This window comes from Neoarius graeffei, chromosome 18 (assembly GCF_027579695.1).
Source record: "Neoarius graeffei isolate fNeoGra1 chromosome 18, fNeoGra1.pri, whole genome shotgun sequence".
Lineage (NCBI taxonomy): Eukaryota > Metazoa > Chordata > Actinopteri > Siluriformes > Ariidae > Neoarius > Neoarius graeffei.
The window spans coordinates 36,436,746-36,458,866 of record NC_083586.1 but is presented as its reverse complement, the minus strand read 5'-3'; the positions used below and the strand labels follow the sequence as shown (position 1 = coordinate 36,458,866).

Here is a 22,121-nt window from a genome sequence, read left to right as displayed (position 1 = left end):
CTCGTCCGGAATGTTGTGCATGCGATGGAAATCGCTACAAACCATCATTTTCTGCTGGAAACCAACGTCCAGTAAGTCCATATGGTTGTAGTGGATATTGAAGTCCGATACAGACGAACAACACGCAAAAATACACACAAAAAACATAAAAAACGTGCACAGGTAGGGAGAGCTTGTAGCCGCAGCCGTTGTAGTAGAATTGTATATAGTAGGGTTTTCCAGAAGAAAAGGTAGAAGTAGAAGGCGGAAATATGGCGTTTGACCGACAAGATGGCGTCTGTCACAATCTGGATCGGCTGTGACGTCACATGCAAGTGCTCCATTGGATGTTGTTACTCCGACTTTCGGTCACATTACACTGATTTTCTGTTTTGGATAAAACTTTATTTTTTGTGTGTGTATTACTAGTATTCTTTACTTAAATAATCTGTAAAAAAAATGTCCAAATTGGCAGCAGCACAGTGCATAAAATCATGCAGATACAGATCAGGAGCTTCAGTTAACGTTCATATCAAACATCATTTTTGGTTTAAAAAAAAAAGTGATCTCAGTGAAAGATATGGTTGTTGCTGCCGATCTGCTGATATCCCTGTGTTTTCACACACAACCATCTCCAGAGTTTACACAGAGTAGTGCAAAAAACATCCAGTGAGTGGAAGTGCTTTGTCGATGAGAGAGGTCAGAGGAGAATGTCCACGTTGTATTGAGTTGACAGGAAAGCTATGGTAACTGAAATAACCACTGTTTACAAGTGTGGTGTGAGAATCTCAGAATGTTTAAGATGTCAAACCTTCAGGCGAATGAGCTACAACAGCAGAAGGCTACATCGGTTTCCACGCCGCCTGTCGGTGAATCTGAGGCTACAGTGGGCACAGCCGCAAAAAAAAAAAAAAAAGGACAGCTGAAGATTGGAAAAAGACCAGGCGATTGTGGTAGTGGGGGCGTGGCCAAGCATTAGTTTGTGAATGGAGGGTGGGGTCAGGGAAAGTGAGTGGCCAAGTCATTACACCTATTGTCAATGTGTGTGTTGCAGTGATGGTGGAGCATAAAAGGAGAGGGAGAGCAGAGAAGTAGTCTCTCCTGACCAGAACACGTACGTGTGTGTGCGCGTGCGTGCAGCGAGCGAGTGAAGCTGAAAAGCAGCAAAGTAAAGGAAAATAAAGTGTGTGAGAACTTCAGCCCCCGCCTGCCATGCTTCTGTACTCCATCCACATCAGGGACATATTACAGTGGTGCCGGAACGCCTGGCGATCTTCCTGCTGGGCCAGCATCAAGGCTTCAAAGCGTTGCTCTTGCTCCTTCCGGAGAGCGGTCAGCACTTGATGCTGGTTCTGTTGGGTGGTAGTGAGGGCATGGATGAGCTTCTTAAATGGAGAGGACTCCATGCGGTGGTTCCCTTGCGTACGTCCCAGGTTTCGGCACCACTGTAATGCGTCCCTGATGTGGGTGGAGTACAGAAGCACGGCAGGCGGGGGCTGAAGTTCTCACACATTTTATTTTCCTTTACTTTGCTGCTTTTCAGCTTCACTCACTCACTTCACGTGCGCACACACACACACGCGTGCGTATTCTGGTCAGGAGAGACCTCTACTCTGCTCTCCCCCTCCTTTTATGCTCCACCATCACTGCGACACACACATTAATTGACAACAGGTGTAATGACTTGGCCACTCACCTTCCCCGACCCCGCCCTCTATTCACAAACTAATGCTTGGCCACGCCCCCGCTGCCACAGCGATATTTTTCCAATCCTTACCAACTTTGTCGGAGGAGGTTATGTTTTCGCCTCCGTTTGTTTGTCTGTTCTCAAAGTAACTCAAAATGCAGTGAATGGATTTTTATGAACTTTTGAGCAAAGATGGGCCAAGGAACAATTGATTAAATTTTGATGCAAATCTGAATATGTGGGCGGCACGGTGGTGTAGTGGTTAGCGCTGTCGCCTCACAGCAAGAAGGTCCGGGTTCGAGCCCCGTGGCCGGCGAGGGCCTTTCTGTATGGAGTTTGCATGTTCTCCCCGTGTCCGCGTGGGTTTCCTCCGGGTGCTCCGGTTTCCCCCACAGTCCAAAGACATGCAGGTTAGGTTAACTGGTGACTCTAAATTGACCGTAGGTGTGAATGTGAGTGTGAATGGTTGTCTGTGTCTCTGTGTCAGCCCTGTGATGACCTTGCGACTTGTCCAGGGTGTACCCCGCCTTTCACCCGTAGTCAGCTGGGATAGGCTCCAGCTTGCCTGCGACCCTGTAGAACAGGATAAAGCGGCTAGAGATGATGAGATGAGATCTGAATATGTGCCTACCGAGTGCTTTTCTAGTTTCTCTGTGTTAGCGTCAATAAACTTTTTCAATGAACTTTACAACTTGTTTCAATAGTGAGGAGTTTTGCTGATTTCTTTCTGCCTCGTTACAGGTGGATGGGAGCTCGAGGTGTCCAGCAGTCTTTGGAGCAATGCTGTCTTACATCAGGGATATCATGGATGTCTTTGGAGTTGAACTGCTGGATGAAAAGGTTAGAGGCCTTTGGTGGGATAACTTGGAACTGTTTGATATGATCTGAAAAACGTCTGCAGTAACAGTTGAGCGTGCAATGCGTACCTTGAACTCAATATGTCGATGTTTTTATGTAGGAAAAACAGCAGCCTGATGCACAATACCAGCGCTTAGTTCCAGCCAGTCAGTGGATTGAATCAGTTCAATATTTTACTTAGACTAAAACTTACATTCCGTCTGTGACATACTTTTAACCACCCGAAACATTTGAATTCTTGGACAGCAATATAAGATACACTTCCATTGTAATGTTTCTCAAATGTTATTAATTGTAGGCAAAATGAAAAGAGAGAGAATTGTGTTGAGAATTTCCATGTTGTATTAAGTATATGTGCTGATGAGGAGCCGTAAGTAAGGGATGAAACATGACCGGGCATGGTGTTACAGGAAAATAATCAGTTATGGGCTGGCGTGGTGCAACCCAACACTACATTTTACTTTACCAACCCAAAGTGGATTATTTTTCTGTAACAGCATGCCCTGAAGTATTTTACTTCTCTTATACCAAAGAAATTCACAAACTGGATCTCAGCGTAGTGAAGAAGCATGTTCCTGAAAGGCCCCAGAGTTTGCTCTGTTTTGCCCTCTAGTGGAATAACAGAGACTAGAGCTTATTTTCATGTATTGATTTAATTATGGGCGGCACGGTGGTGTAGTGGTTAGCACTGTCGCCTCATAGCAAGAAGGTCTGGGTTCGAGCCCCGGGGCCGGCGAGGGCCTTTCTGTGTGGAGTTTGCATGTTCTCCCCGTGTCCGCGTGGGTTTCCTCCGGGTGCTCCGGTTTCCCCCACAGTCCAAAGACATGCAGGTTAGGTTAACTGGTGACTCTAAATTGACCGTAGGTGTGAATGTGAGTGTGAATGGTTGTCTGTGTCTATGTGTCAGCCCTATGATGACCTGGCGACTTGTCCAGGGTGTACCCCGCCTTTCGCCCGTAGTCAGCTGGGATAGGCTCCAGCTTGCCTGCGACCCTGTAGAACAGGATAAAGCGGCTAGAGATAATGAGATGAGATGAGATCCACTGTGGCGACCCCTCACAGGAGCATGCGAAAGAAGAAGAAGAAGAAAATTATTTATTTATGGTCCATAAACCATTTTGATTTAAACACATGGACTCTAAATTCATTTGGTTGGCCAGATTAGAACCTTAATTGGTCAGGTCCCAGCCCAAGGGCCGTATGTTTGACACCCTTGGTTTATGTGGCGCATTTGCCTTACAAGGCCTTGTGTAAGATATTACGATAGAAATAATATATTCCAGTAAGTGCTGTTGGAACTACTGTCTGAGTGCTCTTATAGGAAATTAATCAACACCTTCTGACCAGTCAGAATATACAGTGTCTTGCAAAAGTATTCATCCCCCTTGGTGTTTGTGCTGTTTTGTTGCATTACAAACTGGAATTAAAATAGATGGGGGGGTAGCACCATTTTGATTTACACAACATGCCTACCACTTATTAAAAAAAAATTGCACCTTTAACGTGGTAGGCATGTTGTATAAATCAAACAGTGCTAACCCCCCAAAAATCCATTTTAATTCCAGCTTGTAATGCGACAAAACAGGACAAACGCCAAGGGGGATGAATACTTCTGTAAGACACTGTATCATTCAGTATCACTGTGGTATAATATAATGTAGGCTAATCAAAAGCGTGCCAGCCAAACAGTGTCACAGGGAACCTTAAAGGAAATACGCAGAACCATGGCCTCACTTTTTGTTTGTAAATGCCTTGAGACCTCAAGAATGGCACAGGAATAGTTTTAAGCGTTAACAATAAATCTAATATAGTCATTTTTACGATTAAAATGATTCATATAGGTAGCAGTCTGAGTGAATGACCTTGACATCTGTGATGTCAGAGCAGGAAGTCTATCGGTCTCATCGCCATTTCCGCTATACTAAAACACAGAGCTGACTGCAACTTCAAGCTTCCATTTTGAGCGAATTTATCGCCATGCCACATTAGATGTGTTGCTGGCGGGTGCAGCAAGACGACAGGAGGTGGATTTATGTTGCATTCATGGCCCAAGAATGTTCAAACTGCAAAGATTTGGACGCGTTTTGTGAGAAATTCACGGATTGGGTGCCTACGAAGTGGTCTCTCCTCTCCTCTGCTCTGCACATTTTACTGAGTACTCGTACAAAACCTCTGATCTGTTGAGGAGCGTTGGCTATAAGCCCATATTGAAAGAGGGTGCAGTACCAATAATTAAAGGAAAAGAAAACTACAAGAAAAGAAAAGTAAGTTCAGTTGCACCAGTTCTCCCAGAGTGTGAGCCGAGCAGTAATGGCGGAGTACTCCGTATGGAGAAAATGGAGAATGAGTGGACCAGTTGTCAGATTTCTCCGCTGGATATGCTTGCCTCAGCAGCAATATCTCGCCCTTACGTGGAAGACGTGAATGAACGAAAAACTGAAAGTCAGATTGTTTCACAACAATCGGCCACAAGCTCGGCCTTCAAGAAGCGAGAACACAGACGCGTAAGATGCGACTCTCATTTGGTTACATAACAAAAACAACAACACTCATTGTTTATCTGCATTTAGATTAATGCATGTAACTTGTATTGTGTGTTTAAGTTACCGGTATAAGATTATTTAATTTGCTTCAGAATGTGATTGTCTCAGTTCATCTGATTATTTAATTAGCCTTTTGCGTTTTATCAGTGAAAATGCATGCATGTACTGTACATGTATGTTGCATAAGTTATAACACCTATCCTGTTTTAATGAGAGTCACATGAGTCTGTCAGTTCAATTCCATCCAGTTCTCTCGACGGCTTTGTTCTCTGGCTTTATTTCGTAAGGTGGGGGCCTCCGTGGCTGACGTGTTACTCTCGGATTCACTTTCCGATGGTTCGAATTGATACGATTCTACGTGTATAGCAGTAGCATGTACACACACTCCAATTTCAGGACTATCACAGTCACATGTACTATTATCTGAGGAATCCGAAGAATCTCCAATAAATCCGAACGAAGGGGCCATTGCAACCACTCTCGCCTGCCAAGTCTGGCTTTGGTCTATAGCACCAGTTCCCACTGTGACGTCACCCACTCAGGGCTGGCTGGCTCAGCGGGGCAGCTCGAATGCCAACTTTGTGGTCGATTTTAACTCTCTATATATTTTTAAATTCCCAAGTATGCAGCATACAAGAGTCAAGGATGGAGATACTATCCACTCAGAAATGTATTTAAAAATAAAGGTTCTGCGTATCTACTTTAAATACACGAACCACAAAAACTGATTTGCAAATATTTTGCAAAATACTTTTATTGAGAATTTCAGATTTAAAATGTGCACAAAACGGGTGGATAAAATGCCACTATTAACAATCTCGCACACAATTGCATTTTGTCTTCTTTCAGGAGTCATCCAGTGCCGAATCATCCAGTATTTTACACAATGTAGTGGAGCAGCTGGTGCGCTTTCGTAGTGAGGTTCGAAACTTTGCTCTCTCTGTGGAGGATGAAGCAACTCAGGATCAGCACACCAGCAAAGTGCCTCAGAGAAAGAGACCACAAGCAGACCGATTACCCTTATTGAAGGCCTGTGATGCCCTTCGCAATGATCTAATGCCCTTGGGAGTTCAAATTAAGGTAAATCCAATTTATTTTACCCCCAAAAATAGAACACTGGATCTTTTATTTAGAAGGAAATATTTAAAAATTCTTTAATTTACTTAAGATCCTAATGTAAATCCAAAATGTTATGTTGTCCCGGAACATCTTTCTCGTCTTAATGTTTTCTTTCTTTTTTTCTTTATTTTTTCTTTGTACACACTTCCCAAAAAGAAACCGAGGCAATGTAAAAGATATGGTTTATGCTTGGCATATGATTTAGTTTAACCTTTCTTAGTTATATAGAATCAATCTGTAATACTATCAAGAGTGTCTGGTTGTTAATACTAAATGACCGATACACTGTGTGTTTTGGGTTCAGGACAGAGGTACCAACTCTACATGGGAACTCAAACCACAACAGAAGGAGAAGAGAGACAAAGAAAGCTAGACTCCACCTCAGCCAAGTATGGAGAACTGGATCAGCTTTTTTGTTAACTGGTCTGAAAGTTACTTTTAAAACTTAAAAAAAGAAATATGAATGTGGTTTACTTCCTTAGAGCCAGCTACTGACTCTTTAATTATCATCTGTGATGATACTGTAATTTACCAACAGTCAATGCAACACAGTTACCTGAATCACAAATCATTTGATCGCTTATCTGTAGAATAAAGGATGTTATGCACTGTATTTGGCTACCATCTTTATAATAAATTGCTTTTGTAATATGCCTTTGTCTGTTTTAAATCCATACATACAGTTGCCGTCAGACAATTACATACACGGGCATGAAAGTCATCATGGACATGAATGTCATGGCAATATTGGGCTTTCAGTGATTTCTTTGGCAGAATGACTGTACAACATGCATCTTTAGTAGAACAACAAATACAATTAAAAAAAAAATCAACATGGGTCAAAATTACACATAAAGGGTCAAAAAAAAAATATATATATATATATATATATATATATATATATATATATATATATATATATATATATACAGAGCACACCTAGCAAGCTTCACTTTGACCTGACGCTTTTAGTAGCCATCGGCAAGCTTCTGGCAGAACTTTAGTTGGATATTTCACCTTTCTTCTTGGTAGAATTGGTAGATTTCAATTAAATTTGTGTGTTTCCTGGCACGAACCCAACTTTTAACCACAGTCCACATATTTCAATAGGGTTGAGATCAGGACTTGTTTTAAGCTTAATGTTGACCTGCTTTATCCATTCCACAACCAGGTTTGATGTGTATTTGGTGTCATTGTCCTGTTCGAACACCAAATTGTGTCCAAGTTTCTGATGGTTTGAAGTTATGATGATAAAGAATTCTGAGATAGTCCTCCTTCATTATGCCATCCACTTTGTCCAATGCACCAGTTCCACTGGCAGCAAAGCAACCCCAGAGCATGATGCTACCACCACCATGCTTAACAGTTGGTACAGTGTTCCTCTGGTAATTGTGGCCAAAAAACTCAATCATTGTCTCATCTGACCATAAAAATTTTCTCCAGAAGACTTTTCTTTGTCCATGTGGTCAGCTACAAACATTAGTTGAGCTTGAAGGTGTTGATTTTAGAACAGGGGCTTCTTTTTTGGGCAGCAGTCTATGGTGATGTTAAACTCACTTGACTGTAGACATTGTTCCAGCAGCTTCCAGTTCATGGCAGGCCTGTGCCTTGGTGGTTCCTGGGCTGTTCCTGACTATGTGAATCAATTTCCTATCAGCTGAGAGTGATGGTTTGTGTCTTCATCCAGCAAAGTGGCTTGGTAAAGTGATGACATCTCCCAGTAATTTGTACTTGCGTTCAATTGTTTGAACTGATGATTGTGGAATCTGCAGTTGATTAAAAATGGCTCCAAGAGACATTCCTGAGTTGTATGATCCTCTTTCTCAGATCTGCACTGAGCTCCTTGGACTTTCCCATTGACAGGAATCATTGGATTGACCAACACACAGTAACAACAAACCTTTTTTATGTTGGCACAGTGAGATGATCAGCTGTAGTCAATCATGATCACTAACAGGAAGTTAGGAGGCCTTGGCAAGTTAAGTCATTTTGAAACATTCAGCACCACTGAATTAATAATCTAAGTGGGTGTACGTGTATTTTTGACCCTGTGTTGATTTCAGAAAAAGCCAAAATAAATTAAAACTTGTGCAGCAAGTTCTTTTTTGTTTTTCTATTAAAGATGTATGTTGTACAATCATTCTGCCACAGAAAAAGAACTGTTCAGAGAAATAACTGAAAGCCCAACATTGACGTGGCATTCGTGTCCACAGTGACGTGTCTGTGTATGTAAACTTCTGACCGCAATTGATTTCAAACACTGTTACTCATAGGTAGAATATGAATTGTCATCACAAAGTTACCGGAGGATCATGCCAGAAAAAACTGCTTTGTCATGATCTGACTGGCAGCTCATGATGAAGCTATTCTCTGCATCCAAATCACCACAGCTTATTATGTATGACAAAGTGTCAGAAGGCCTGATTACAAATTCATCACCAATTAATGTTTAAAGAAGCAGTTTGTAATTTTAGAGCTCTGTGGTACTTGGGAGGCAAAATGGCATTTTTGAATGAACAGTGACAATCCTTTCCATTATCTTCTCTCCAACCTGAGTCCATTGTTCAAATGCCATACGTATGCCTTGAGAGTTAAGAAAAAGGAGCAAAGATCAACAGATTGGTTTCACCTGGGGGTGGACCTAATTTCAGGGCCAGAAATATATAAACAGAGTCCTGAAATGAAGGAATTAGAAATTGTAGTTGTTTACCAATATTGAAAACCAGTTTACTTTGATGTCTCATCTCATCATCTCTAGCCGCTTTATCCTGTTCTACAGGGTCGCAGGCAAGCTGGAGCCTATCCCAGCTGACTACGGGCGAAAGGCGGGGTACACCCTGGACAAGTCGCCAGGTCATCACAGGGCTGACACATAGACACAGACAACCATTCACACTCACATTCACACCTACGGTCAATTTAGAGTCACCAGTTAACCTAACCTGCATGTCTTTGGACTGTGGGGGAAACCGGAGCACCCGGAGGAAACCCACGCGGACACGGGGAGAACATGCAAACTCCGCACAGAAAGGCCCTCGCCGGCCACGGGGCTCGAACCCGGACCTTCTTGCTGTGAGGCGACAGCAGCCGCCCTTTGATGTATCTTTGAAATTATATGATTATTTTCGGTCTGGGAATACTATTGTAATGTAATTTTTTTTTGCCTGATTTTGTTGTCACTGACGAAATAATCACACTTCTTAAAATTATTTGTTGTTAGTTGAAATTACTGGACGCATTATGTGGCATACTCACCAGCATCATATTCAGTGTAATTACCAACCAAAAGTTCTGGCAATGCCATATTTGACTAAAATGTCAGAGTGTGTGATTGATTCAAAGACATTTGAGTCTAAGAAGAAGAAACCAAGAAGCCTTTATTTGTCACATGTACACTCAAGCACAGTGAAATTTAACCTCTGCATTTAACCCATCTGAAGCAGTGAACACACACGTGAGCAATGAGCACACACACATACCCAGAGCAGTGAGCAGCTATGCTACAGCACCTGGGGAGCAGTTGGGGGTTAAGTGCCTTGCTCAAGGGCACTTCAGCTTAACCTCAGGCCATGGCTGCCCCACGTTAACCTAACCTAACCGCATGTCTTTGGACTGTGGAGGAAACCCACGCAGACACGAGGAGAACATGCAAACTCCACACAGAAAGGCCCCTGTTGACCACTGGGCTCAAACCCAGGACCTTCTTGCTGTGAGGCAACAGTGCTAACCACTACACCACCGTGTCGCCCACCAATAAGTCACCAATAAGAGGATGGCATAGGACAATGTGAAACTCCGGACATCTCCAGATACGGTATCAACAATGGCAAAATATGAACGAAACATGCTAATGGACACAAAATGTATCCTAATGACCTCAAGCTCCTTTTGAAGAATGTTTCTTATTTTCTGCACTAGCCCAGATCTGAATGCTGATAGATGACATAAGCAAAATATATCAGTTTTCTTTAGTCACAGGTTCGTCATTAGAGCATAATTGTATAATCAGTCATGGAGAACATAGTGCGCTATAGAATTTAGTCAAGGATGTCGTGCTAGAGTCTGGTCTCAAAATTGATTATGGGCACGAAATGTTTTTCGATTGTCTCAGACTTGTCTTGGACTCACTGGTATTTGTGCTCTGACTAGTTTTGGTCTTAGCCATTGGTTTCGCCAAATATTCTGGTTGGTCTTGACCGATTCTAGCTTATCCATGTTGGTTTTTCCCTTCAAGTAACTCATCCATTCAAAACAATGTAATTGATTAAGCAAGCTTGTTCAGAAAACAGGCATTGGTTTAATTAATTCAAAATCCATCTCGAATGGGCATTCATATCAGCCGCCTGCTTTTTGATAATTACACACAATAGTACAAAATGATCATCTTAAAATGCACAATATACTGTGTCAGCAGCATCACACAAAAATTATCAACATGTAAGTAAGTGATCTCAAAGAGGATTCTTTTATTCTGTCTCAGTCTTGATTCTGTCTCTCTCATATGAAATCAGTCCTGACCTGAACCTCTTTGGACTCGGTCCTGACTTGGACTCAACAAAGGTGGTCTTGACTACAGCTAGAATTAGGCAAACAAAAAAGGTTTGCAAAAAAGTATACATTTATTTATACTTTTTTGCAAACCTTTTTTGTTTGCCTAATTCTAGCTGTAGTCAAGCCCACCTTTGTTGAGTCCAAGTCAGGACCGAGTCCAAAGAGGTTATTTAAAATAAGTCCAAATACTAGTCCGAGTCCAAATACTTATTTAAAATAAGTATTGTGCAAGTAAGGAGAGAGGACATTGCATTAGCATCTAAATAAACAGGGTTCCCACTCCAAGTCAAATGTCAAGTTCCCTTACTTTCCCTGACTAAAATGCTGAATTTCCATGACCTATAATGAACAGAAAAACAAGCCACCTTTATGCCGAACAGACAAAAAACAGCCACGGTATTTTAAACCCATCATTTTGTGAGCTGTGGTTGGTAGAAGAGAGCAACTGGACTTGCTTGAAAAGTCTTGAAGACGTTTCGCCTCTCGTCCGAAAGGCATCCTCAGTTCTGTCTGTCTAATAGGGAGTATCCAGTATTTATCCTCTCATGGATCATCATAGAATCCGAATCAGAATGCTGATGGCTGCATTGTAGGTGGCTGATAGATGTCATAGACACCCACCTCTGTTCAGTGATGGTCGTTCCAGGTTGACAAAAATGAACGATCCTCTCTGGCTAAGATGTCTGCCAGTTTTCTGGAAGTCCTCTCACACTCCCGCACCAGTCGAAGGGAACTCATCCCAAAGTGCGTAGAAACATATCTGTGAAGATACTCAGTCAGAACTGAGGATGCCTTTCGGACGAGAGGCGAAACGTCTTCAAGACTTTTCAAGCAAGTCCAGTTGCTCTCTTCAACCAACCACAGATTACTATGTACCTGGATGACTGAGTATCTTCACAGATATGTTTCTACGCACTTTGGGATGAGTTCCCTTCGACTGGTGCGGGAGTATGAGAGGACTTCCAGAAAACTGGCAGACATCTTAGCCAGAGAGGATCGTTCATTTTTGTCAACCTGGAACGACCATCACTGAACAGAGGTGGGTGTCTATGACATCTATCAGCCGCCTACAATGCAGCCATCAGCATTCTGATTCGGATTCTATGATGATCCATGAGAGGATAAATACTTGATACTCCCTATTAGACAGACAGAACTGTAAGGATGCCTTTTGGACGAGAGGCGAAACGTCTTCAAGACTTTTCAAGCAAGTCCAGTTGCTCTCTTCTACCAACCACAGATTACTATGTACCTGGATGACTGAGTATCTTCACAGATATCATTTTGTGAGCTTTATTCACTAATTCACAGATGTTTTCAGTACACAAATTAGTTTTCACTGCTTACAGGTGCTGACTGCAAAGTCATCTAAAATTTTCAAATTTTTTATTGTGCATGGCATTTTCCTATGTCTCACAAGAACAATATTATGCAGACGAGTTGTGATCATTTTGATGTGCTGTGGGTCAGTTTTCTCCGTTTTAGGACTGTTTTCCTCCCTCTTGAGGAAAACAGTATGGCCCTACGGAAACAGCCAAATGCAAGGAGCTTTAACTATGGAACTGCGTCACACCAAGATGGCGATGCGCAGAAAACATCGTGACTCTGCATCGACCTCGGAGAGTTTTGAGTCGCAGGGATGCAATTTGTGGTTGATATTTGCAAATAGATACGTGAAACAAAAGACAAATATATCTTTTCTCCGTTACTGCTTCAGTGTTATCGTTTCTTTCTCTGCAAGATCTAAACATTAGGTGTGCAACTCCACACTCGCTACTGTGCATTCGAACCCATGCATTCTAAGGCTTAGATAGCTAAGCGCTAGCTAGAATGATTTAGTTTTCTGTCCAGAAAATTTGTCTCATCTAACCTTCCAGTTGCACTCACTAGGCAGGCTTTCCTTTTCTTTTCCGCTGGCTTTTAGCGGGCAGGAGAGCTGAGTCCGCCATGTTTGCCTTTGCTGACTTGTTTTGGTTAAAAGGAGGTCAAATACGCCCCACGGTGGTCACGCTATATTGTTGCTCACTTGCTTCGGCAATCTCCGGAATCGTAAAATGTGGGAAGTATTTTGTCTCTGCAAAACTTTTACACATAGGATGCACAGTGTGTGCAGCAGCAAAACATCTCGAAACTCCAACAGCAAGAGAAATACAACATTTTGCTCAGAATTCAACTTTGCAGTCAGCAAAACTTGAAAATTTCGCTTTAAACCTAGTGATGGAAAATCCATCCATCCATCATCTGTAGCCGCTTATCCTGTTCTACAGGGTCACGGGCAAGCTGGAGCCTATCCCAGCTGACTACAGGCGAAAGGCGGGGTACACCCTGGACAAGTCGCCAGGTCATCACAGGGCTGACACATAGACACAAACAACCATTCACACCTACGGTCAATTTAGAGCCACCAGTTAACCTAACCTGCATGCCTTTGGACTGTGGGGGAAACCGGAGCACACCCATGCAGACACAGGGAGAACATACGGACTCCACACAGAAACGCCCTTGCTGGCCGCTGAGCTCCAACCCAGGACCTTCTTGCTGTGAGGTGACAGTGATGACCACTACACCACTGTGCCACCCCTGCATGGAAAATCCATCCATTATCTCTAGCCGCTTTATCCTGTTCTACAGGGTTGCGGGCAAGCTGGAGCCTATCCCAGCTGACTACGGGCGAAAGGCGGGGTACACCCTGGACAAGTCGCCAGGTCATCACAGGGCTGACACATAGACACAGACAACCATTCACACTCACATTCACACCTACGCTCAATTTAGAGTCACCAGTTAACCTAACCTGCATGTCTTTGGACTGTCAGGGAAACCGGAGCACCCGGAGGAAACCCACGCAGACATGGGAAGAACATGCAAACTCCACACAGAAAGGCCCTCGTTGGCCACTGGGGCAACAGTGCTAACCACTACACCACTGTGGAAAATATTCCAAAAATTCCCTAATATTCCAGAAATTCCATGACCCGGGGCGGCACGGTGGTGTAGTGGTTCGCGCTGTCACCTCACAGCAAGAAGGTCCGGGTTTGAGCTCCGTGGCCGGCGAGGGCCTTTCTGTGTGGAGTTTGCATGTTCTCCCCGTGTCCGCTTGGGTTTCCTCCGGGTGCTCCGGTTTCCCCGACAGTCCAAAGACATGCAGGTTAGGTTAACTGGTGACTCTAAATTGACCGTAGGTGTGAATGTGAGTGTGAATGGTTGTCTGTGTCTATGTGTCAGCCCTGTGATGACCTGGCGACAGTGGCGTGCACAGACGTTTTGGGGGGCAAGTGCTCTGGGGGGAAAAAAGGGCACTTTTTTGCACATGTGGAACACCTTATTATAAAAGTCTGAGATTTAACCCTCCTCTTGTGTTCATAATCATATCAAAGTTTTGGGTATTTTTCTGTAGTTCCATCTTTAAAAAGTCTGATAAAGTCTGAAAGTCTGATCTTCCCGTCACTGACTTGAGTCTCAAGACTGTGTTTATTCACAGATTTCCGTGAGATCATCTTAAAATTTGTAACGAAATATACACACTCAGTGGGCTCAACGGAGCTCTCCTTTATTTGCATAAGGCCTGCATACTAGCATAACGTCATATTCTTAATCATGTTATAAAAACAGGTCGGAATTGATGGAGAGTGGGGTTGCCTCAATGGTTTAGGCTACATTTAAAATGTTGTTCAGTTTGTTTCTCCATATGGAAAGGGAGCAAATAACCTGGCAAAGGCTGCCATGTGCAGTTGTTTCTGTATGCGACGGGCTACTTCACGACAAAATAATTACAGCTTGGGCTTAGAGGGCAAACAATACATTTTCACTCGATTCATGTGTTACCTGGCTGGTGGGGCAGGGGAAGAACTGACTGACTGCCCGATGTGTTGTCTGCGCTACGACAAGGCCGTGGCTTCCAGGACGCTATGCTGCTGCAACCTCACATTGAATGCACTGCACGCTTGTTCACGTGACAGAGCAAGAGAGACAGAGGTCCGGTGTGTGCGCGGAGGGGGCACACATCGGGACATTATTTTCACACAAGCTTTTAATGCCGCGGCTTTTCTAAAAGATCATGTGGACATTGGCCTCAGTAAACTGTAAAAAAAAAAAAAATTCAAAAGGGCACTTTTTTGGACAGAGGGCAGAGGGGCAGCTGCTTGAGCACCACCTCGTGTCTATCTGTGCATGCCACTGCCTGGCGACTTGTCCAGGGTGTACCCCGCCTTTCGCCCGTAGTCAGCTGGGATAGGCTCCAGCTTGCCCGCAACCCTGTAGAACAGGATAAAGCAGCTAGAGATGATGAGATGAGATGAGATGAGATGAGATGAGATGAGATGAGATTCCGGGGGCGGCACGGTGGTGTAGTGGTTAGCGCTGTCGCCTCACAGCAAGAAGGTCCTGGGTTCGAGCCCCGGGGCCGGCGAGGGCCTTTCTGTGTGGAGTTTGCATGTGCTCTCCGTGTCCGCGTGGGTTTCCTCCGGGTGCTCCAGTTTCCCCCACAGTCCAAAGACATGCAGGTTAGGTTAACTGGTGACTCTAAATTGACCGTAGGTGTGAATGTGAGTGTGAATGGTTGTCTGTGTCTATGTGTCAGCCCTGTGATGACCTGGCGACTTGTTCAGGGTGTACCCCGCCTTTCGCCCGTAGTCAGCTGGGATAGGCTCCAGCTCGCCTGCGACCCTGTAGAACAGGATAAAGCGGCTAGAGAGAATGAGATGAGATCTAGAACACTTTAAATGCAATATATTTTAGATCATTAATATTTCAGACACAGGTAACACCACAGCCTATTTGGAATTTCTCCAGTGTGTTTTTGTGTCATGTGTCATTTCCTGTAGCCTTCGTGACCAAAGACACATGTTGGAAGATTACGCAATGTTTCAGTAGGTCATCCCCCCCCCCCCCCAGCGTGTGTATTCTACACGCCAGTTTCCGGTGTCGTCATTTCTTCAGGAGGCGGAGAGGGCGGAGCTTGTGGGAGTGAGAACAGAGTTACTCCTGTCTGGGAGCCTGGAGACGCTCATATGGCACTGGGGATCATTTTACACAACACACACCCAACCTGGAGAAGAGCATCATGACTCAAATCTGACGTGACGTCATTTAAAGCGACGAGATTGTGTTTGTTTGTTTGTTTGTTTGTTTTTATGAAAGGGGGACAAGAATAAAACCTCAAAACAAGGAAAATTAATTGCTTTCTAAAATTGTTAAGCACTGTTGCAGTCATGCCAGCAGCAAGGAAAATAAGGAAGCCTGATATTAAGGTGGTCATCTTGGGAGACATGAACGTTGGGAAGACATCTCTCCTCCACAGATACATAGAGAGGAGCTTTAAAGACACCCTGAGCACAGTTGGAGGAGCTTTCTTCCTAAAGCAGTGGGGCCCCTACAACATCTCCATATGGGACACAGCAGGTGGGTCTGATTAGTCTTTAATAACTGCATGGTAGTCTGGATTTTCAGGATGAAGCTGTAGGTGTGAAGCAAGCTGTCTGTATTTTTGGACAGAAAGCAACTCAGACTTCAGGTATCTTTTATATAAATACAGTAATTGTTGGTATTTAGCCTAAATTGTTTTTTGTTTTCCCCCCCACCCAAGAAAGTTCTTCTAGTTCCACTGTGCAGGTGATTCATGTGTGGAAAAAAAAAAAAGTCTCATTTTTGTTTTTCCCTTCAGTTTGAGCATGATCTAAAAATAATGAATCAGAAATATTTCACAGTTATGGTAAAATGTTAGAACTTTTAATCGTTCCTAGAAGATTAAATCTCAAGCCTGTTTTAATCCCTGAATCATGATTTAATCCTTCTCAAAGGAATATGTGACCTGGAGTTTAGTCATTCAAACAACCAACAGGTTGTTTAAAACTTTTATTTAAAAAAAAAAAGTTAATACGGACAGAGAATTTCTTTGTTTCATTAATATAAATTTTTTTTATTTGAAGAGAAACTGTAAAATCGGTCTATAATCTTCATCCAATAAACAAGAGAAATGCATACATTGTATGCCGTTTGTGACCCAAGTAACTGTTTTAATATTTTAAGCCTAGTGATGAAACAAGTCTTTAAAACATCAAGTAAGGAGGCACAAAAACGGTTCTTGCGTACAGTAGTGGACTCGAAATCTGCCTACAATGAGTTATATAGGTTCCTGTTATTGTGGACACGTCAAAGTATGACCTGTAGTTGACTTGGGAGGAGGTTTCCTAAACAGTCAGCGTTTGGATGACTTAAAAGTAATTAATTAAAATTATACAATCAGTAATTCAATTATATTCTCCTAAACTGTGGTTCTGTCATGGAGTCTGTTATATCACCCCCCACATCACTTCTTTTGTCAATGTAACTTTGGAAATGAATGAGGGGGTTTTTATGCTTTTACTTTTTGTTCTTCTTGACATGTTACAAAACAAGAATGGAGGAAAAATTTTCCTCTCAGCAGAATCATTTCTGTCCCACTCTATAGCGTGATTAGGCAAGTTATGCAATGATGGAGTTTTCAGAGGTTCAAAAGCTTTCATGTGTCCATATGGGGAATTCAGTGAAATCGATTCAGTGTCTTCCCCCCCCACACACACACACAAATGAGTGTTACTACTTTGATTAAATACACACACTGGCCAGTTTATTAGGAACACCCATCCACCTGCTGTTTTATGCAGTTATCTAATCTGCCAATCCCTTGACACAATTATGCACAATGCATAAAATCATGCAGATATAAATCAAGAACTTCAGTTCATGTTCACTTCAAACATCAGAATGGGAAAAATTGTGATCTCTAAGTGTGACTTTCACTGTGGCATGGGTGTTGGTGCCAGATGGACTGGTTTGAGTATTTCAGAAACTGCTGATCTGGGATTTTCACACACAACAGTCTCTAGAATGGGGCGAAAAGCAAAAAACATCGAGTGAGCGACAGTTCAGTGGGTGGAAATGCCTTGTTAAGCGATTGGGTCGAGCTGCCAGGAAGGATATAGCGACTCTGATTTGATTAGATTAGAAAGAATTTTATTGATCCCTTTGGGAGGGTTCCCTCAGGGAAATTAAGATTCCAGTAGCATCATTACAGGATAAACAGAGAATAGAAAATACAGAAAAAACTTATAGATAAATTAAGTATTTACATATACAAATATAAAAAGAATAAGATATGGGGAAGAGAGGAAGGGAAGCAGCAGGAGAGATATTGCACATTATATTGCACATTGTCCAGCATTGGGGCAGCACGGTGGTGTAGTGGTTAGCGCTGTCACCTCACAGCAAGAAGGTCCGGGTTCGAGCCTCGTGGCCGGCGAGGGCCTTTCTGTGCGGAGTTTGCATGTTCTCCCCGTGTCTGCGTGGGTTTCCTCCGGGTGCTCCGGTTTCCTCCACAGTCCAAAGACATGCAGGTTAGGTTAACTGGTGACTCTAAATTGACCGTAGGTGTGAATGAGAGTGTGAATGGTTGTCTGTGTCTATGTGTCAGCCCTGTGATGACCTGGCGACTTGTCCAGGGTGTACCCCGCCTTTCGCACGTAGTCAGCTGGGATAGGCTCCAGCTTGCCTGTGACCCTGTAGAACAGGATAAAGCGGCTAGAGATTGTCCAGTATTGCTTATTGTCAGGCTAGGCTACTGCTCCTTCCTGTCCTCTGTTACCCCACCAGAGAGGAGTTGTACAGTCTGATGGCGTGAGGGGCAAAGGAGTTTTTAAGTCTGTTCGTCCTGCACTTGGGAAGGAGCATTCGGTCACTGAACAGGCTCCTCTGGTTGCTTTACAACCGTGGTGAGCAGAAAAGCATCTCAGCATGCAGCAGAAGACCACCACATTGGGTTCCAGTCCTGCAGCCAAGAACAGAAATCTTAGAATCAAGAACAAGTTCTTATTAAAGTGGCTGGTGAATGTATTTAGTCTGAAGGCATGAACCATACCAGTTAAAACCAAAGAGTGCAGCAGACCCTGTATTTGTGATGTGGTGAACACATATGGTGAACATCTGAAAATTTTCTTTAAAAAAAAAAGTCAAGTTATCTGAATTAAATCAGTCAAACTGACTGTTACAAATACTCAACTTCAATTCTGATTTCTTATTTTAATGCACAACTTCAAGCTGGAAGTAAACTATAAGGTAATTACACAAGATGTGAACAACAAATCTGAGCCATGCAGGCACTATTTCTGTGAGACTTAAACTGATCTTGTGTTCCTTATTTGGTTTCTGATCAATGTATCAGCAGTCCTAGGACACTGTCTTGTTTGTCTAGTAATCAATAATTTTAATTAGTAAAGCTTTAGGGTGTGAGTCCCCCTTTTTTTCTCTTCTGTGCTTCCTTATTTTTATCTTTTTAGCTGCTGTATCGATTAGGACTTGTTTAACTAGTGGTGATAAGAGACTGAAAGGAACCACTTTATTTTCTTTTTAATGCAGTTAAGTTACTAATCCTATTAGGCAGACAGTTGAACTAAAGTGACTAGAGGTGGATTTTAATTGTTTGCCATGCTTTCTGTTAGAAACTTTGGGAATATTGAATTGAAGAGGTAGAACATGAAGGTCAACAGAGGGGGAAATGGTTATTTATCTAGGGAGAGAATTGGATAGCCTCAGCATTCAAACAGGCTTCAAGGCTATAAAATTCAGGTTTATTGTGCTCAAATCCTACATTACATGTACACTGAATGTCCTTCATGGGGCATGTTCATTACTCCATGTTTGTTCCTCTTGTCTAAATCCATAAATCAGAGGTTTGTTGGGTTATTAAGCCATTGGAAATGTGACTAAAATTTTACTTTTAGTCTTTATTAACTGACTTTGATCCCATAAAACTTCTCAGGTCGTGAGCAGTTCCACGGTCTGGGCTCGATGTACTGCCGTGGTGCGGCAGCCATCATCCTGACATATGATGTGACCAGCTGGCACAGTCTGATTCACCTTGAGGAACGGTTCCTGTCGCTTACCGACTCGGCCAACAGAGACTGTGTTTTTGCTGTTGTAGGCAACAAGGCTGATCTGACCAACCCGTGTGCCCAGATCCCTACCACCGAGGACACCCCAGCTGGCCCCACCCCTCCATACACACCTACTGTCCACAAACAGGTGGCACGGGAAGATGCTGTGGCGCTCTACAACCGCATAATTCGCTACAAGGCACTTGAGACACACATACTCCCGTGTGCTGAGGATGTGTGCTTCGAGACAAGTGCAAAAACGGGCTACAACGTTGATTCACTGTTTGAGACACTGTTTGAGCTGCTGTTGCCATCCATCACCAGGAAGCAGGTGCAAACGCAGACCGAGTCAGCTACTGTGTGTTTGGAGGACTGTCAGGACGGAGAGAAGAAAAAAAGTCAATGTTGCGCATGAAGAACAGGAATACTAGTAGATGCTTAAAAATTTCAGTCATCTGGCTTTCTATGAATAATTAATAGTAGTAAATCAAAGTGACAACTTTATTAAACACGTCTTGAAGACTTGTTACCACAGAAGAGTGACAGAGTCTTTCTAGCTAAACCCCAGCTGCCTTGACTTTGTGATGCTCTAGCTTGGCCAAAAACACAATCTTTACATGAAAACCATGACCACTGACCTCAGTCCTGTACCTGGGGTCAGTGATGGTGGTTTATGTTTTAGCATGTAGATCACGTTTTCTGACACATTTGCTTGATGTTTGAGTCTTTGGGGAAGTGAATGTGAGGAAGAGATTTTGGGGAGTCATGGTAGATGCTAGCTCTAGCTTGGCCTCTTTACACCAAAAGACATTGTTACCAGGACTTAAGTAATACTCAAGACTGCGGATTTCAGATCAGCCTGAAAAGGCCACAGTCTTTCACGTCACTGTGGTTTATGTCAGAAAATTCTGTTTGTGTGTGTACTGTTAAGTTTGTTCTTTACCTTCTCTGCCTCTGATGATCATACTGTGCAGCAGATTCTATGGTAGCACTTATAAGCTTGGATGTGTGCAAAACACGCTTTGGTGTCTGTTGCGGTACAAAATTATTTGGACCAAATTCAACTTTTGTAACTCTACTGTGAAAACAACTTGTATAATTTTACATATTTGCAAACTGATTTACTGTATTATAAATTAAAATAAAGGATGGTTAAATTATTTTTTACTTAATTTGGACTTTGTCTGTGTTCAAATATTCATTTGATTTTGTTTAAACCGTTCCTCTTCTTCCTCCCCCACCCCCCATTTACAGTGGCACTCGAAAGTTTGTGAACCCTTTAGAATTTTCTATATTTCTGCATAAATATGACCTAAAGCATCATCAGATTTTCACACAAATCCTAAAAGAGCAATTCCAGCGTTATGGACGTGACACTTGAACTCAAAATGGCAACAAATGACCCAGTGCATGTTTTATTGTCTCCCAGTATTTAAACAGGTGTTGCATATTTTAAGGCTGTACCATACTGGAGAAGTGATAGAACAAGAACAATTTCCATAGTACATCTAGGGCATGCCAGAAAACGCCAATAAAAGATGCGTTATGGATGTGACAGAAAGTATCACTTTTCTTGGGTGACTGTACATTTTTATCAAACTCTGTGAAATTGTAAACCTAATGTCAAAATGGAGATATCCATTTGATAAAGGGGTCCAAGGTGAATATTAAAAAATCTTTGTTTTAAAATATTTTGTATTTTATGCAGAGTTTCGGAAGGAAAAGTCAGCGTTATGGATGTGACGAAATCCTGTTATGGATGTGACGCGTCTGAAATAGACATGGCATATGTTTAGAAAATCAGCAATTTAACCACCATAACCCTTTGAAAAACTCTCTAAATATCAGCTAAAACTATCAAAGTTCTTAAATAATATTTAGGATGGCTATTGTTTTGCTGTTTTGTGGATTTTAGCATACATTTCTGTGGCTTGTGGCAATAATATAGAATTGTACATGATCAAAGTTATTCGTGTCATTAGCTAAAGTAGTGAAGGCGAAGGGAACAATTCTTGTGACAAATTGGTTCAACTTATTCACATCTGTAAAATACAGGCCTAGGTGATATCTCTGGGAGTGGTTTTGATGTATTACATGTTGCTTTATTTTTGCATGGTGAGGTTGACATTTACATGGAATTGCCCAAAAGTAGATAAAGAGAACCCAGTTAAACGAAACAAAAATATTATACTTGGTCATTTATTTATTGAGGAAAATGATCCAATGTTACATATGTGAGTGGCAAAAGTATGTGAACCTTTGCTTTCAGTATCTGGTGTGACCCCCTTGTGCAGGAATAACTGCAACTAAATGTTTGTGGTAACTGTTGATCAGTCCTGCACACCGGCTTGGAGGAATTTTAGCCCATTCCTCCGTACAGAACAGCTTCAACTCTGGGATGTTGGTGGGTTTCCTCACATGAACTGCTCGCTTCAGGTCCTTCCACAACATTTCGATTGGATTAAGGTCAGGACT

General features: G+C 42.6%; 2 protein-coding genes across 2 annotated transcripts in view; both read left to right on the top strand.

The window, feature by feature from the left end:
* Positions 1-6,839, top strand: part of cars2 (cysteinyl-tRNA synthetase 2, mitochondrial) — a 53,364-nt gene extending 46,525 nt beyond the window's left edge. The window contains exons 13-15 of the mRNA XM_060899504.1: positions 2,408-2,506; positions 5,917-6,147; positions 6,491-6,839. Of these exons, the coding sequence (XP_060755487.1) occupies positions 2,408-2,506; positions 5,917-6,147; positions 6,491-6,559 (399 nt within the window). The 3' untranslated portion in view covers positions 6,560-6,839. The remainder of the gene's footprint in view (positions 1-2,407; positions 2,507-5,916; positions 6,148-6,490) is intronic.
* Positions 6,840-15,767: 8,928 nt separating this feature from the next.
* On the top strand, positions 15,768-20,806 carry LOC132866722 (ras-related protein Rab-20-like). The gene is made up of 2 exons (XM_060899503.1): positions 15,768-16,137; positions 19,532-20,806. Exons 1-2 carry the CDS (start codon positions 15,948-15,950, stop codon positions 20,059-20,061), a joined length of 720 nt encoding a protein of 239 aa, XP_060755486.1. The 5' UTR covers positions 15,768-15,947; the 3' UTR covers positions 20,062-20,806.
* Positions 20,807-22,121: the final 1,315 nt, after the last annotated feature.

What these genes read in the sequence shown, in the direction of transcription:
- LOC132866722 (XM_060899503.1), top strand. Translation starts at nt 15,948, where the DNA reads ATGCCAGCAGCAAGGAAAATAAGGAAGCCTGATATTAAGGTGGTCATC. An exon ending in CTCCATATGGGACACAGCAG is followed by an intron (nt 16,138 to 19,531) that starts GTGGGTCTGATT and finishes AAAACTTCTCAG; the next exon opens with GTCGTGAGCAGTTCCACGGT.